This window comes from Saccopteryx bilineata, chromosome 3 (genome assembly GCF_036850765.1).
Source record: "Saccopteryx bilineata isolate mSacBil1 chromosome 3, mSacBil1_pri_phased_curated, whole genome shotgun sequence".
Lineage (NCBI taxonomy): Eukaryota > Metazoa > Chordata > Mammalia > Chiroptera > Emballonuridae > Saccopteryx > Saccopteryx bilineata.
Window position 1 is genome coordinate 183,690,325 of NC_089492.1, and position 14,391 is coordinate 183,704,715.

Here is a 14,391-nt window from a genome sequence, read left to right on the forward strand (position 1 = left end):
GTGGCTTACAAGGCAAGGACGTAGGTCCTGAAAGAGTGGGGGTGCTGTCAGCAGCGACAGGGGCATGTGGGGAGAGGGGAAGCTCCCTTCTTTGGACAAGAGTTGGGCCTCACTCAGCACTGCCTCTAGCTTCACGGTGGCTGCAGGGGGCTCATTGTGATACGGTGTCTGGGGCATTATGGGAGGGCTGGCCCTGCCCTCGGTGGGATGCTTGTCACCTGTGAGACAACAGAAACAAGGTAAGGCTAACACTGAATGCAAGCCTGGCTGCATGGGGAGGAATTTCAGAACACTCACCTTTCTCAAACTCTGACTCCATTAATTCTTTGACTCTTCCAAGAAATCCACAGCGCATGTGTGAGGCCAGAATGTGGAATACAATGGCCTGCGTTTAGACTTTTAAGGAGTGTCTTAGAAGAGCAGGTTCTGGAGCCTAAACGTTGCCAGCTTAATGTGGGGGGAGACTGACTCATCAGATGTTTAGAGAACCGCAGGTAAGAGGGTCTGGGGAAGGGAGCAGAGATTTGGAAGGCAGAAAACTTGGGCTTATTTCTCCTTTTGCGCTAACCGAATGACCTTGGATATATCCATTTTCTTCTGGGCCTTGGAATGGATGCATAGATATAAGCATAACATTGGCTAAACTCATGAAAGTCGAAGGAGGCCTCTGACTCTCCCCACTAAATTTCTGATGGCATTAGTGAAAGGCAGCTGCTCCAGTGTGATTTTTGGCACAGGGCACACTGAGTGCCCCGGATATCCATTCTCTCAGTTTGAAATCACCAGTGTTAAATTATGTTTCAATAACTAAAATTAATATACTGTATGAGTGCACACTTGCAATTCAGTTGTTATGGAATAGGACAGATTTTTAAAAGAGGGAAGCCCCTGTGCACAGGAGTGGGATTTCATCCTGCCCCTCCTCATCAGCCCTGACAGCAGCAACCACAGACAGCTGACACCCATTGAAAGTGGCAACACCTCCTGTGGAAGGGACTAACTAAGGCAGTTCAGAGTGGGACTCAGGCCCCTGGGCGACACCTGCAGGGGCACAATTTGGCTGCCTGTGCAGATCAGGATCGTGTATGGGGGCAGCACTAGAAATGCCCATGGCCTGCTGGGGGCCAAGGTCGCCAGAGGTCTCCCCTATAGCTTGTTCCACAGTGTCCCAGACCCCACCCCCCACGGGAGCTCCTTACTTAGATTTAAAGATCCTATCTCCCTTTCAGAGTTACTTTAAAAGTGCAAATCTCTTTTGGATAAAAACCGATTCAACTAGTCAGCCATTCATATCTTAGTATGAACTAATCTATCGGAGACAAGTTGGGAGACCTGAGCCGGCTGCAGTGTGGGTGGGTGGAGGGAAGGCGAGGTCTAGGTGGGGTGACAGGTGCCTAGGAGGCAGCGCGAGGTACTTGGTCGAAGTGTACCAACTCACAGAATGTTAGGGCCACCAGGGGCCCAAGAAGCCACCTCATCTACCACTCTTAGTTTGTAAATGAGGATGTGAAAGCCTCATCTACAACAGCAGAGCTAAATAGCTGCTCTCACAGACACACACTGCTAATGAGTTAGACAAACAGCCCAGCTCTGTTTTCTTTCTAGAAGACACTGCATCTTGCTGCCTCATGTTTTGCCTGGGGTCAGCCCTCCTCATTACTGGTTATGGTGCTCGGAGGCTAGTCAGGGTTTCCTTACCCGACAGGCCTTTCCATGCCACGGGTGCCGCCTTCTCTGCTCAAGCTTGGACCGGACATCTCCTGTGTGCATTTCTTAAGTCCCTTTCAGGGATGGGGCCCCAAGACCACCTATGGAATCTATACCTTTAGTTCAAATCCATTTACAAACCCAGGGCAATGTTTCCCCAGGCTAATAATATCAAGGCAACTCAACTGGGCAACTGGGAGGAGAGGCGAGGCAGACATCACCCTGTGCCGATCATGCGCTCCGAGTGCACAGTGTGTCACTGGCTGCTGAACAGAGCGCACCTTGTGTCCAGGGCTGGGTAGGGCAGGGCTGCAGGTCGGACTTGGGCTCCCACGCCTGGAGCCCTGTTGCCCCTGCGTACCTTCTCTAGCCCTTGGAGAAATGGCACCTCCACAAGTTCAAGCTCAGAAAACACGTTTCAGAACAACTCGTTTGAGGGCGATTTCTTATTCCATTAAAAATGTCTTGTTTCACAATCAGATTGGAAACAAACAAAAAATTAGAAAGAAAAGAGAAAGAAAGAAAAACACATTTAGGAAAACAATGTTCTAGAAGGCAAGGAAAAAATAAAAAACAAGAAAAATGAGTTTATTTCAGAAAAGTTTTGGAACTGCAAAATGATCAATTTGCTTGAATCTGGTCAAGTAGTTCTTTAATTTGCAGCTATTGGAACAGGACAAGAAGGAAGAGGAAATAGAAGAAACCATGGAAAAAATCTTTTAAGCTACTTTGGTCTCCTGAATCTGAGCCCCTAGGTTTATTTGACATGAGCAACTGTCTCTAAGATTTGAATATTTTTCTGGATAGCAATACGAATCCAATACAAGGGGCCAGCCTGTGGTCCCCCAGGGATCTGGGTAAGCAAGGAGTGACACCACTGCCTCAGGAAGCCAAAGATGAGCGGAAGATCTGACACCTTCTCTTTCCCCAAACCCTCACCTCTACCCAGGGAAGAACTATTGAATAGTTTCTGAAACCTGAACAACCCCCCAGAAGTTTTTAGGTTCTTTGAGTTTAGGGAGTCAGGTGGGGAGGCCACAAGTCTAGTCTGGTCCTGCCTACAGATTCCTTCAGAAGACAACAGGTGTCTGTTCGCCTGTGTGTGGGTGAAGGGTTAGAGGGGGAAGGAAGCACGTTTACCTGATTTGTGACCTTAGGAATAAATGCATGGCTTTCTGCTTTTCCTTCTCTCTGACAATGGAGAGTTTATAAATAGACCAGGTATTGGTTAGACAGCATACAGGCTAAATGCTTCCTTGACCATGGAAATCATCTGGGAAAGTTCTCACTCTGTTTTATAGCCTATACAGCTTAGAAACCTTAATGGGCATACCTTGGTTGAAAATATACACATAAGTTCCTAGAGACCAAGGAAATATGTGAGGTACACTCAAGACTGAGGAAGGCCAATCCTAAAAATAACACCGACTGACCGAGAGGCAGAGGTGGGGAAATCGTGTCTCGCTTGGCACAGGGGAGGCAGGGTATCTGTGATGACAAACTTCACACAGGTGGGTGCTCTGGAGGGGCTGCCCACCCACACACTTCCCACCACCGCCTGCCCAGGGCACATTCAACAGCTCACCCTCAAAAAACTCTGCCATGCCAACCGGGTCACAAGACAATAATGAGGAAGTTTAGAAAAGCAAAAGCAAAAACATTTCAGTTTGATGTACGTGGAAACAGCCACCAACGCTGACTGAGGCTTCACGTGATTTGAGTGTGTCTGTGCCTGAGCACACATGCACAGCATAGCATTTCTATGAAATTCTGCATAGCACGGAGTTCTCTTTTCTGGAGAGAAATTAGAAGGGGATGTGAGTGTGGGAAGAAAGAGTCATGAATTAAACTAAATATATTATTTGTTGACCATCTTGAGGAAAGTGTGGGTGAGAATGGTAGTCATGAAGAAGCAGAATGTGAGCAAAGGTTTTGCTTTTTAATTATTCAATTATCTCCCACTAAATTGAGATGTACTAGTGCCCATGAGACACTTGATTTCTTTTACTTTTATATACATATATATAATATATATATTATATACAATATAAATATATATTAAGCACCAACTGAGTTGTACATATTTAAACATCTCTATGTCCCAACCCAACAAAAGACTCATTTATTTTTCTCTCCACAGCCACAGTGACAGTGAGTTTTTCTTGAACAAGAGCACCAGGCAGGTTTGCCATTAGCCTGCTGTGGGGGGTCCTGAGAAACGAACACTGCAGCCAGCCAGCTGCTGTGCCAAGTCATGGTTTCTAGTCCCAGGTTGCAAATGGCTGTGTGCCTCATTTTTGCCTTCAGTAGAGTAGTATTTGCAGTGTTTACGCCACCTTTGGTTGAAAGGTGACACTAATGCTCCTCAGAATCACTGAATAATAAGTTGTCATACAGTCATTGTCCAGCTGCTCTCTGAATTTACAACCCATGACAGGGAAGTGGCTGGGGATGGTTGGGGTACTTGTAAGGAGTGAAACAGATTAGAATTTGCCCTTTTTTCGGGGAGCTTGTCTCGGATATTCTGACACACAAGGATGAGCCTCTGCCATCACAGACATTCCCAGTCATGTCCACACAGGCTCAAGGGACAGACGTTGTGGCCTACAATTAAATCATAACTAAAGATACCACAAAAACATCAGGAATTGCCACTGGCTTAGTTACTTACGTTTCAAAATGTTCCTCTGCTCCAGTTCCTCTGCAGTCGGCCTCTGACTCAGCCGCCTGTGGAAAAAATCCAGAAAAAGTTTTTGGACCATACCATATCCTCTTTGGGTCATTAATCTCACCGGCCCTTGTGGATACATGAGGCAGAGCCAGTGGCTGGAGCTCTTGTTCCATCCTGGGCTCTGAAAGACTGACTCTCACCACCAACGCCCCCTCAGTTCCTCAATTTCAACTCCAGGAAAGGCGCCATACGTCATGTCACGGCGAGTGACCTCCTCCTTCCTCCCTTCAGGCCCCTCCCCAGCCCTGCTCCTCCAGGGCCTCCAGGCAAGTGGCCTTCTCTTCACAGAAGTCCTTTTCTTTCCTCGTGGCCTCCTAACTTCGGGACCTTGGCCTCTGCCTTGTTTCTCACCATGTCTGTGCAGACCCAGTTAGAACGTGAAGAGGCTCATAGGCCCAGGGAGATGCAAGATGCTTGTATGTTCGCAAAGAACAATAGCTGCTCTTCTTCTGTCCCCACCCATCACCACCCAACCTTATTAGCCATGGAATGACAAGTGAACTGGAACAGAAGTGACCACTCCTGTGGCCGGGCACATTATTTAGCCACAGCAAGTAAAACACAGCAAGGACATGAGCTATGTTGTAACAGCAGGGGGAGGGGCAGACAATGGGGGCACCATGCAATGACAGAAGTCACCAGGGAATGGGAAGGGCACCAAAGGGGAGAACTACATCCTTGTATGGTGGCAGAATGTTCCAGGAATGGTCACAAGCACAGTGGGCCTCAGCATTCACAGAGACATCTGAATTTTTGAAGCTCTTGGAAATTGTAACAACCCCGCAACTATTCAGCATCCGGCAGCGCCCATTGCAATGAGGTGTGTCAAATAAGTGTGGAAGGAGTTGAAGCTTCTCCAAGTCTTCCTTGGAACCTGTAGTGTATGAGGAGAACTCTCCTCGTAGGAGAGGTTCTAGTCCCTCCCCAACTATTGGCAACTGGTGTCTGTAGTTGGCAAGACTTTACATTGGAGAATCTGAAGAGAGACCTAGATATAAGTGTAAATATTCTAAATTCAATGCTTAATGCCACTTGCAGTTCTCTTCATTGCACTGGGCCAGGAAACAGCTGACTCTGTGATACTCCAATATCATGACCACATATGCTGCAGACAACTAGGAATGGGCTTCAACGCCAGAGAAAGACTTTATTTATTTATTTATTTATTTATTTATTTATTTATTTATTTATTTTTACAGAAACAGAGAGAGTGAGTCAGAGAGAGGGATAGATAGGGACAGACAGGAACGGAGAGAGATGAGAAGCATCAATCATCAGTTTTTCGTTGGGACACCTTAGTTTTTCATTGATTGCTTTCTCCTATGTGCCTTGACCATGGGCCTTCAGCAGACCGAGTAACCCCTTGCTTGAGCCAGTGACCTTGGGCTCAAGCTGGTGAGCTTTGCTCAAACCAGATGAGCCTGTGCTCAAGCTGGCGACTTCGGGGTCTCGAACCTGGGTCCTCTGCATCCCAGTCCAATGCTCTGCCTACTGCGCCACCACCTGGTCAGGCCAGAGAAAAACTTTTTGGTCAGTACCCTGGAAACTGCTAGAAAGTATTCCAAAGTATTTTAAGTTTATAGCTACACATTTTGGAAATTCAAAATCTTGGAGGTTGTAAATTTGGACTCAGTAATCTTTTTTTTTTAAATTTTTCCATTGATTTGAGAGAGAGAGGGAGAGAGAAGCATCAATAGGCTGTTCTGCTTAGTTGTTTCATTTAGTTGTGCACTCACTGATTGCTTCTTGTATGTGCTGGCTGGGAATTGAACACGCAACCTTGGTGCACTGCTACAACGCTTTATCTCCTGAGCCACCCAACCAGGGCTGGACTCAGCAGTCTTGAGGTCCTTTCTAAACCAGCATTCTCATACTGCAGGAGGACTTTTGAGATCACACAGTGAACAAACTGGAGCCACAGGTCTGTAATGCAGCCACTTTGAATGAGCTTCTTAGAGGCTCTGCCTCATCTCTCAATTATTTTCCCCAAAAATACTTGTTTCTCTTATAGAAAGGCACTGCTACCTGGATGGGACCACAAGGTAAAGCCCAGGTGTTAAATTAAGCTTGGATTTTTGGGATAATATGTTGTGAACAAGCCCTCCAGATTCAAGGTGGAGCTTGTGTCGGTGAAGCTGGGCCGGAATTTTGGAGTCTCATGCCCAAAAGTGTCTGCTTGTGCCCAGTGCCCTTCCTCTCCAGATACACTGCCTGGTTCTGTCTGGCACTTTGTTTTTCTTGCAGGTTATGTTTGGAGGGGACAAAACAATGAGTGACTCAACTATAACCAGAGAAAATTCTATTATTAACCAGGCAGGTTTTTAGTCAAGCACACATGATTTCTAATGAGGACCTTTATGTTTCATTTCTCTTGAAAGGATCTGAGAACCTCCAAGCTAACTATAGCTATAAAATGTTGCAAAGCCCTCCCAAAGGGCATGTACTATAATGAGTTGTTTTGACTTTGGAAAGGAGCTTCAGTGGGTAAATGATATTGTGGCACCTAATGACAAGACACTAAACAGCACAGGTGTTAGGAGGTCTGGGTTCTAGTCTGGCTCTGTTATGAGCCTATTTTCCTTGGACAAAGTCTGGGATGCTGCTGGGCCTCTGTTCTTTTTTTTTTGCAAATAATAAATATAATATGTTACTTCCAATTCAATGCTTAAAATGCATAGGCATGGTTTTAAGAACTGAATGCATGCTAATTCATTTAATCTTCAGAGCAGTCCTTTGAGGTAGTATGTACTATCATTTCCAATGTACAAATGGAAACACTGAGGCACAGAAAGTTGCATACTTTGCCCCAGGTCACATGGTTAGCGCATGACAGCATCAGGACTAAAATCCAGGCATTCTCTTAACCAGTGTATTAGCTTCCTATTGCTGCTGTAATGAAGTAGCATGAATTTAGTGGCTTAAAAGCAACCAAATTTTATCATCTTACAGTTGTGGTGGTCAGAAATCCAAAATAAATTTCATTGGGTAAAAAATCAGGAGTTATAAAGAAGTTCCTTCTGGAAGAAGGGGAGGATCTGTCCCCTTGCCATTTTCAGCTTTGAGAGGCTTCCTGCATCCCTGTGTATTTTCCAGACCAGCAGTGCATCACCTTCCGCCTCTCTCTAACTTTTCCCCTCCTGCCTACTCCTATAAGAACCCTGTGATTACACTGGGCTCACCAGGAAATAGCGAATAACCTCATCTCAATATCTTTAACTTAATCACAGCTAAAAAGTCTCTTTGCTATCAAAGGTTACATGTTCCTGTGTTTCGGGATTACAATATGGACATCTTTTGGGGGGAGCGATAGTCTGTCCACTACAACCATAATACTTACTAGTCAGAAGTTTGCAAACTGATATCTGTTGCACTGCATGTGACTCTACAAGTTCTCCTTAGCATGCGCATTTGTTAGAGTGTTTCCTCCTGAATGCCTTTAGACAGGAGTGTGCGGTACCCGTAGCCCAGTCCCCAGCACTCACTCAGATAACACGTGTGTGAGCGCAGTGACACCTGTCCTGATTTCTCCTTTGCAATCACTGCCGGCCCCGGTGGGCTTCTGAGTTTGAGAGCCATGGTTGAAATCACCAAGTCATAAGAATCCTTATTTCTGTTTTCCTTCTTTCATCCACCCATTTACCTGATATCAACTAAGGGCCCCATCACTGACAGTTCTTCAGGAGCTCACAGCTCTAAACCATGAGCAACAGGGATTAAAATTTGCATGTTAAAATTGGATCAACAATCTTCGGGAGCTGGACTATAATAACACGTCCTCAACTTGATAAGTAAATTGGAGATGACTTAGACTTTCATGCAGTTTAAAGGCACCACAGATTCCTGCAGCATCTCAGCTTGGCCCTCTGGAGGGCTGACCAGATCAGGACATCTGTGGAAGCAGAGCTGGACACATGGCAAAATTGTGAAAGAGGTACTGTAGGAGTTCTGTCTCGAGCTTACCTCTTAGACCCTTCCTGCATCAAGTCCCTGGAGTCATGTCATCAGTCTTGCTTTATCTCATTCCCGCCCAGACCTGTTCTTAAAGACCAATGCTATCTACTCAGCCATGTTCAGATATAAATCAATTCTTTCATTTCACAAACTGAGTGCCAGCTCTGGGCCAGGTTCTGTGTTAGACACGGGTACAGGAATGAGCAAAAACAAGACCAAGGTTCTGCTCCTCTGGAACTTAAAGACTAGAAGGGTCTGGTGGGGGACAATCATCAATCACACAGTCACAGAACTGAGTATAAGATGTAACTGCAGTAATGGCTTCCATGGTGAGTCACTGGGACAGTGATAGTGGGACCTGACCAAGTTACGTCATCAGGGAAAACTTCCCAGAGGAAGTGACACTGCTCAGATCTGAAGGACAGAGGAAACCAGGTTGCTAGAGTAGAGAGAGCAGGGGGAAGAAGGATGGTAGGAAGGGGCAGAGGCCAGGCTGCAGGGCCATATACTTGTGTTCAGGACTTTGATCTTTTCTTGAGGAGCGCTGTAAAGTCACTGATAGGCTTAAATTTTAGGGTAGGTGAGGAAAAGAATGAATAAACATTTCAGACTTATAAGAGCACTAATTGCCACTCAGAGAATGAATGGGGGTAGTTTGCGTAGAGTCCTCCGAAGGCTCTTTGCACACCTGGTAGAGGACGGCGGACACGTGGGGGGGGCAGGCATGCAGTTCTCAGGGAACCAAGCTGACAGACCACGGAGACACAGCATATATAGATGGGGGTTGGGGGAGGAGGGAGTTGTACAGGTTATCTCTTAGGATTCATAACATACACCAGGATGAATAGTGATATCCTTCATTGAGAAGGGGAATACTGGAAGGGACTAGGGCATTTGAGGAGAGAAGAGAAGAAGGATAGAAGAAAACTGTTAGTCTGAGTTTGGATCTGTTGAATTAGAGTGCTTTTGCGATATCAAAGTGGAGATGTCAGGTAGGCAGCTGGATCTACTGAGCTCAGTGGCCTGAAATCTATGCCAGTGACAAGTATTTGTGACAAGTTGTTATCAGAGATAATATCTGAAGCCAGGAGGATGGAGAGAACATAGAATAAGAAGAAGCTGGTGTTTTGGATGGAGCCTTACAGAATTCTAATATTTAATGCTACAGCTAAGGAAGGCAAGCCTGCCAGGGACTTAGAAGAGAGGCAGTGCCCACTGGGTTTGGCATCAGGTAGGTTATTAGCAAGCTCACTTAGAGCTCTTTCAGGGGGTGGTGGGGGCAGAAACTAGGCTGCGGTGGGCTGAGAACAGAGGTGAGAAAAAGGATATAACAAGTATGGAGGACTCTTCTACGAAGACTGACTTTGAAGGAGATGGGAGAGTTGGAGTTGAAGAATCTTGTTTATAATTGAGACTGTCTAAAGCAGGGGTCTCAAACTCAACTCAGCATGTGGGCCGCAGAGCAAGATCACAGCCGTTCAGTGGGCCGCACTAGGTCTACAAAAGGCAACTGTTACGCAACACTTTTCTCACTGCAGTTGAAAACAAACAAAAAAATCAGTACAACAAGCACAATCGTACATGCAGTTTACTCAGTGTCACAAAACGACCAGAAACTGTAGTTCGCATCACAACTGCTGTTAACTCTTAACTGCTGTTAAGCTAAGCTCTTAAGAAGGTTTCTGTCCACTCAGCTGAGTGCGTTTGGCAGACACCAGACCGTCGAAGTTAGGCCTGAAGTTGTGTGTAGTCGCAAGTCGCAAAGTTGCTTTCAGATGTTTGTCAGTCAGTCTCGATCGCAATGCTGTTTTGTTGATCTTCATTGTAGAGAAGAATTGTTCACAAACGTATGTACTGCCAAACATCGCCAGAATTCTAGCAGCTCTGCAGACTAATATTGGAAACTTTTCTCTCAGAACGGACTTGTAGAAATCTGGAACGCCAACATCAGCATACTTCTGTTTCAGAATAGTGTCACACTGCAAGTCCAGTAGTTCCATCTGGACTTCTTCTGGAACGCTCTGCACATCAACTGCGAATGGAGTGGCAAAAAGTGCAAAATGCGGTTCCAGAGCCGTGAATTCCTGAAAGCGATGTTCAAAATCATCTCGTAATCTGGTCAACATATCTGCATAGTCTTTCAGGCGTTGTAAATCGACAGCACCTAACGACTTTAGAGCAGAGAAATGAGCCATGTTGCCACCTGTCAGCTGGCTTGCCCACAAGGTGAGCTTGCATCTGAACGACTTGATGCAGTCAAACATCACAGTAATCAACTGCTTTGAGCCCTGCAGTTCTGAATTCAGTGCATTGAGGTGTTGTGTGACATATGTCAGAAAAGCTAGATCCAATAGAAATGTTGGCTCACACAGCTCAGGAACGTCTTTGTCTTTCATTGCCATGAACAATGCTATTTCCTGCCTCAGAGCAAAAAATCTCTGCAGCACTTTGCCACGACTCAACCATCTGACTTCAGTATGATACAGCAACTCTCCGTACTCCGCCTCTAAATCGGCTAGAAATGACACAAACTGCCTGTGGTTGAGACCCCTTGCACGTATGAAGTTTACTGTCTTCACAACAACATCCATGACTTCCTTCAGTTGTATATTTTTGGCACAGAGTGCTTCCTGGTGCAAAATGCAGTGTATGGCTGCAAAAGGTCTGCTCAAACTGAGCCGATTCCGTTTGTCCTTCAACAATCCGACAACACCAACCTTCTGTGAACACATTGCTGGAGCACCATCTGTGGCCACTGAAACGAGTTTGTCCCATGGTAGTCCACATCTGTCAATACAAGCTTCCAGTTCTTGAAAAATATCCTGACCCTTCGTCGTTCCTGTCATCAGTAGCATGTCCAATAACTCTTCAAAGACGTTGAAGTTTGCGTCGACCCCTCAGATGAATACGGCACAATACGCGGTATCTGTTACACCAGTGGACTCGTCCAGTGCAATGGAATACGCTTCAAAATTCTTTGCAACTGCAATCAGTTGCTGATGTACATCGTCGGCTGACTCCGTGATCCTGCTGGCAACTGTGTTTGCAGACAAACTTCTACCTTCGAAGAGCATCTTTTTCTTGGGACAAATAATTTCACACGCCTTTATCATACATTCTTTTACAAACTGGCCTTCAGTGAATGGTCGTGACGCCTTTGCTATCATCTCGCTAACAACAAAGCTTGCCTTCACGGAATCTTCGCTTGCTGTGTTAACACGTTTAAAAAAGTTTCTTTGGTTGGCGAACAATGCCTTCAAGTGACGGACTTTTTCCTCGTGAATTGTGCCAGTCAGTGCAGCAAACTGTTGTCCATGCAGCGTGTCATAATGTCTACGCACGTTGTACTCCTTGGGCACAGAGATGCATTGCAGACAAATCAGACAGTTGATTTTGTCACCTACTTGCATAACAAAATATAAATTTTCCCACTTATCCTGAAACAGTCGTTTTTCATCCGCAATCTTTCGCTTTTTAGAACACTACGACGACATTATTAAACACGGGGTGGACGGGACCAAAGAAAAATAGACCAGGCCATTTACGGCAACAAACCGCACTCAGCTGCAGCAGCTGCTTTCAGGCATAGCTAGCTTTGCTTTGTCTCATTCCAGAGCAAAGCTATAAATAGGCTATCCGCTATCGCCAGGCTTTGGGTGGGGCATCCACGGAAAAGCACCATAGAAGTAAGTAAGATGAATAATACAGTTTATTATCTAGCTAGGATGCTAGAGAAATGAAAAATACAAGTAGGCCCCTAGGCTTACTTAATTTTATCCAAAATATTTTGAACTTCGTGGATTAGTCTGTGGGCCTCACAAAATTGTTCGGCGGGCCGCGAGTTTGAGACCCCTGGTCTAAAGCATTTGTTCTGTCCTTCACCTAGTGTTCTGGAAGAAATGGAGAAGTGCATGATTTAAAGATTACAGTCGAGCCTGACCAGGTGGTGGCGCAGTGGATAGAGCATCGGACTGGGATGTGGAGGACCCAGATTCGAGACCCCGAGGTCTCCAGCTTGAGCGTGGGCTCATCTGGTTTGAGCAAAGTTCACCAGCTTGGACCCAAGGTCGCTGGCTTGAGCAACGGGTTATTCGGTCTGCTGAAGGCCCACGGTCAAGGCACATATGAGAAAGCAATCAATGAACAACTAAGGTGTCGCAACGAAAAACTGATAATTTATGCTTCTCATCTCTGTTCCTATCTGTCTGTCTCTATCTATCCCTCTGTCTCTGTAAAAAAAAAAGATTACAGTCGATATTTAGAAAAGAAAAATAACATAGTTAGACTAATGCACCCCCACTGTGTGTTAACCAATAAATACACAGAGTGAATGATGTTTGAGGCTGATTTCCCTTAACAAGTTTCAGTTCTCGGCTTCTTTCTGTCTCTGACTTTTTCTTTGTGTCCGCGGTAATAATAAACAACAGAAGGAGGCTGTAGCAAGGTTTACACACACACACACACACACACACACACACACACACACACACACACGTGTGCATGCACACACACATTTTATTTTAGTGAGAGGAGAGGAGGCAGAGACAGACTCCCACATGCACCCCGACCAGGATCCACCCAGCAAACCCATTAGGAGGCGATGCTCTGTGCATCTGTGGCCACTGCTCCATTGCAACCTAGGCCATTTTTTAGCACCTAAGTGAAGGCTGTGGAGCCATCCTCAACACCTGGGGTCAAGTTGCTCCAATCAAGCCATGCAGGAGGAGAGGAGAAGAGAGAGAGGGAGAAAGAGAGAGAGAGAGAGAGAGAGAGAGAGAGAGAGAGAGATATGCGAGAGGAGAAGGGGTGGAGAAGCAGATGGGTGCCTCTCCTGTGTGCCCTGACTGGGAATCGAACCAGGGACTTCCACATGCTGGGCTGACACTCTACCGTGGAGCCAACCAGCCAGGGCTGAGGTTTATATTTTTTAATGGGGAACACATTTAATGGAAAGAATCCAGATTAAGTGATGGTGCTGGTGCTGGTAATGCTGGTGGTGAGGGTGGTGATGGTGGTGGTGGTGGTGAGAAACTAAATATATAAGGAGGGAGAAGTCTCAACTGATAGTGCAGAAGTCTGAGAAGGCAGGAGGGGTTGGGATCCAAGGGACAGAGAAGGCCTTACCTTCCGCATGGAGGATGGACACGTCTTGCTGTGACAGGGGAAGAAGGACAGAGAGCACTGTATGTAGTCTGTATGTTTTGGTATTGGAATTACAAAAGGCGTTCCTAACTGATGGCTCTTACTCTCTCATGTGGGACTATAACACAGGGGCCTTATAGTAGTTGGAAATATTAACTTTCCTAGAGGGGATATGTCTTTGAACAGAGCCAAATTCACAAACCAGAGGGATAAAGCTCTAGCTTCAGAACCCTAATCATCAGAATTTTAGGGGAACCCCAGGGCTGCCTGTCATCTTCACCAAATAAAGCAGCCCTGTGCCTTTTAAGATCTACATTGTGCAGAAGTACTGGTTAAAAGAAAGCTGAACAACCGCATGATAACCAACAAAGTAATAATATTATAATTCCAAGGATCCAAAAACTCACAAGAATAAAAGTAGAGATGCTTTCTGAATATACTGTATCTCTTACCCCACCTTGCTAATAGGTTTAAGTAATTGTATCTGACTTAGGCTAATATTAAATTTGAAAAAAATTTCCTGACACACACACTCTCTCTCTCTCTCTCTCTCTCTCTCTCTATATATATATATATATATATATATATAAAATTTATTTATTTATTTATTTATTTATTTATTTATTTATTTTCTGAAGTTGGAAACAGGGAGGCAGTCAGACAGACTCCCGCATGCGCCCGACTGGGATCCACCCGGCATGCCCACCAGGGGGCAATGCTCCGCCTATCTGGGGCGTTGCTCTGTTGTAACCAGAGCCATTCTAGCGCCTGAGGCAGAGGTCACAGAGCCATCCTCAGTGTCGGGGCCAACTTTGCTCCAATGGAACCTTGGCTGCGGGAGGGGAAGAGAGAGACAGAGA

At 45.7% G+C, this 14,391-nt stretch overlaps 1 protein-coding gene across 4 annotated transcripts in view; it reads right to left on the minus strand.

Annotated features, from left to right (window-relative positions):
- PHACTR1 (phosphatase and actin regulator 1) overlaps positions 1-14,391 on the minus strand; it is a 657,956-nt gene that overhangs the window by 12,106 nt on the left and 631,459 nt on the right. For all 4 annotated transcript variants that reach the window (XM_066268374.1, XM_066268377.1, XM_066268376.1 and 1 more), the window contains one exon: positions 4,379-4,434. In XM_066268374.1, the coding sequence (XP_066124471.1) occupies positions 4,379-4,434 (56 nt within the window). The remainder of the gene's footprint in view (positions 1-4,378; positions 4,435-14,391) is intronic.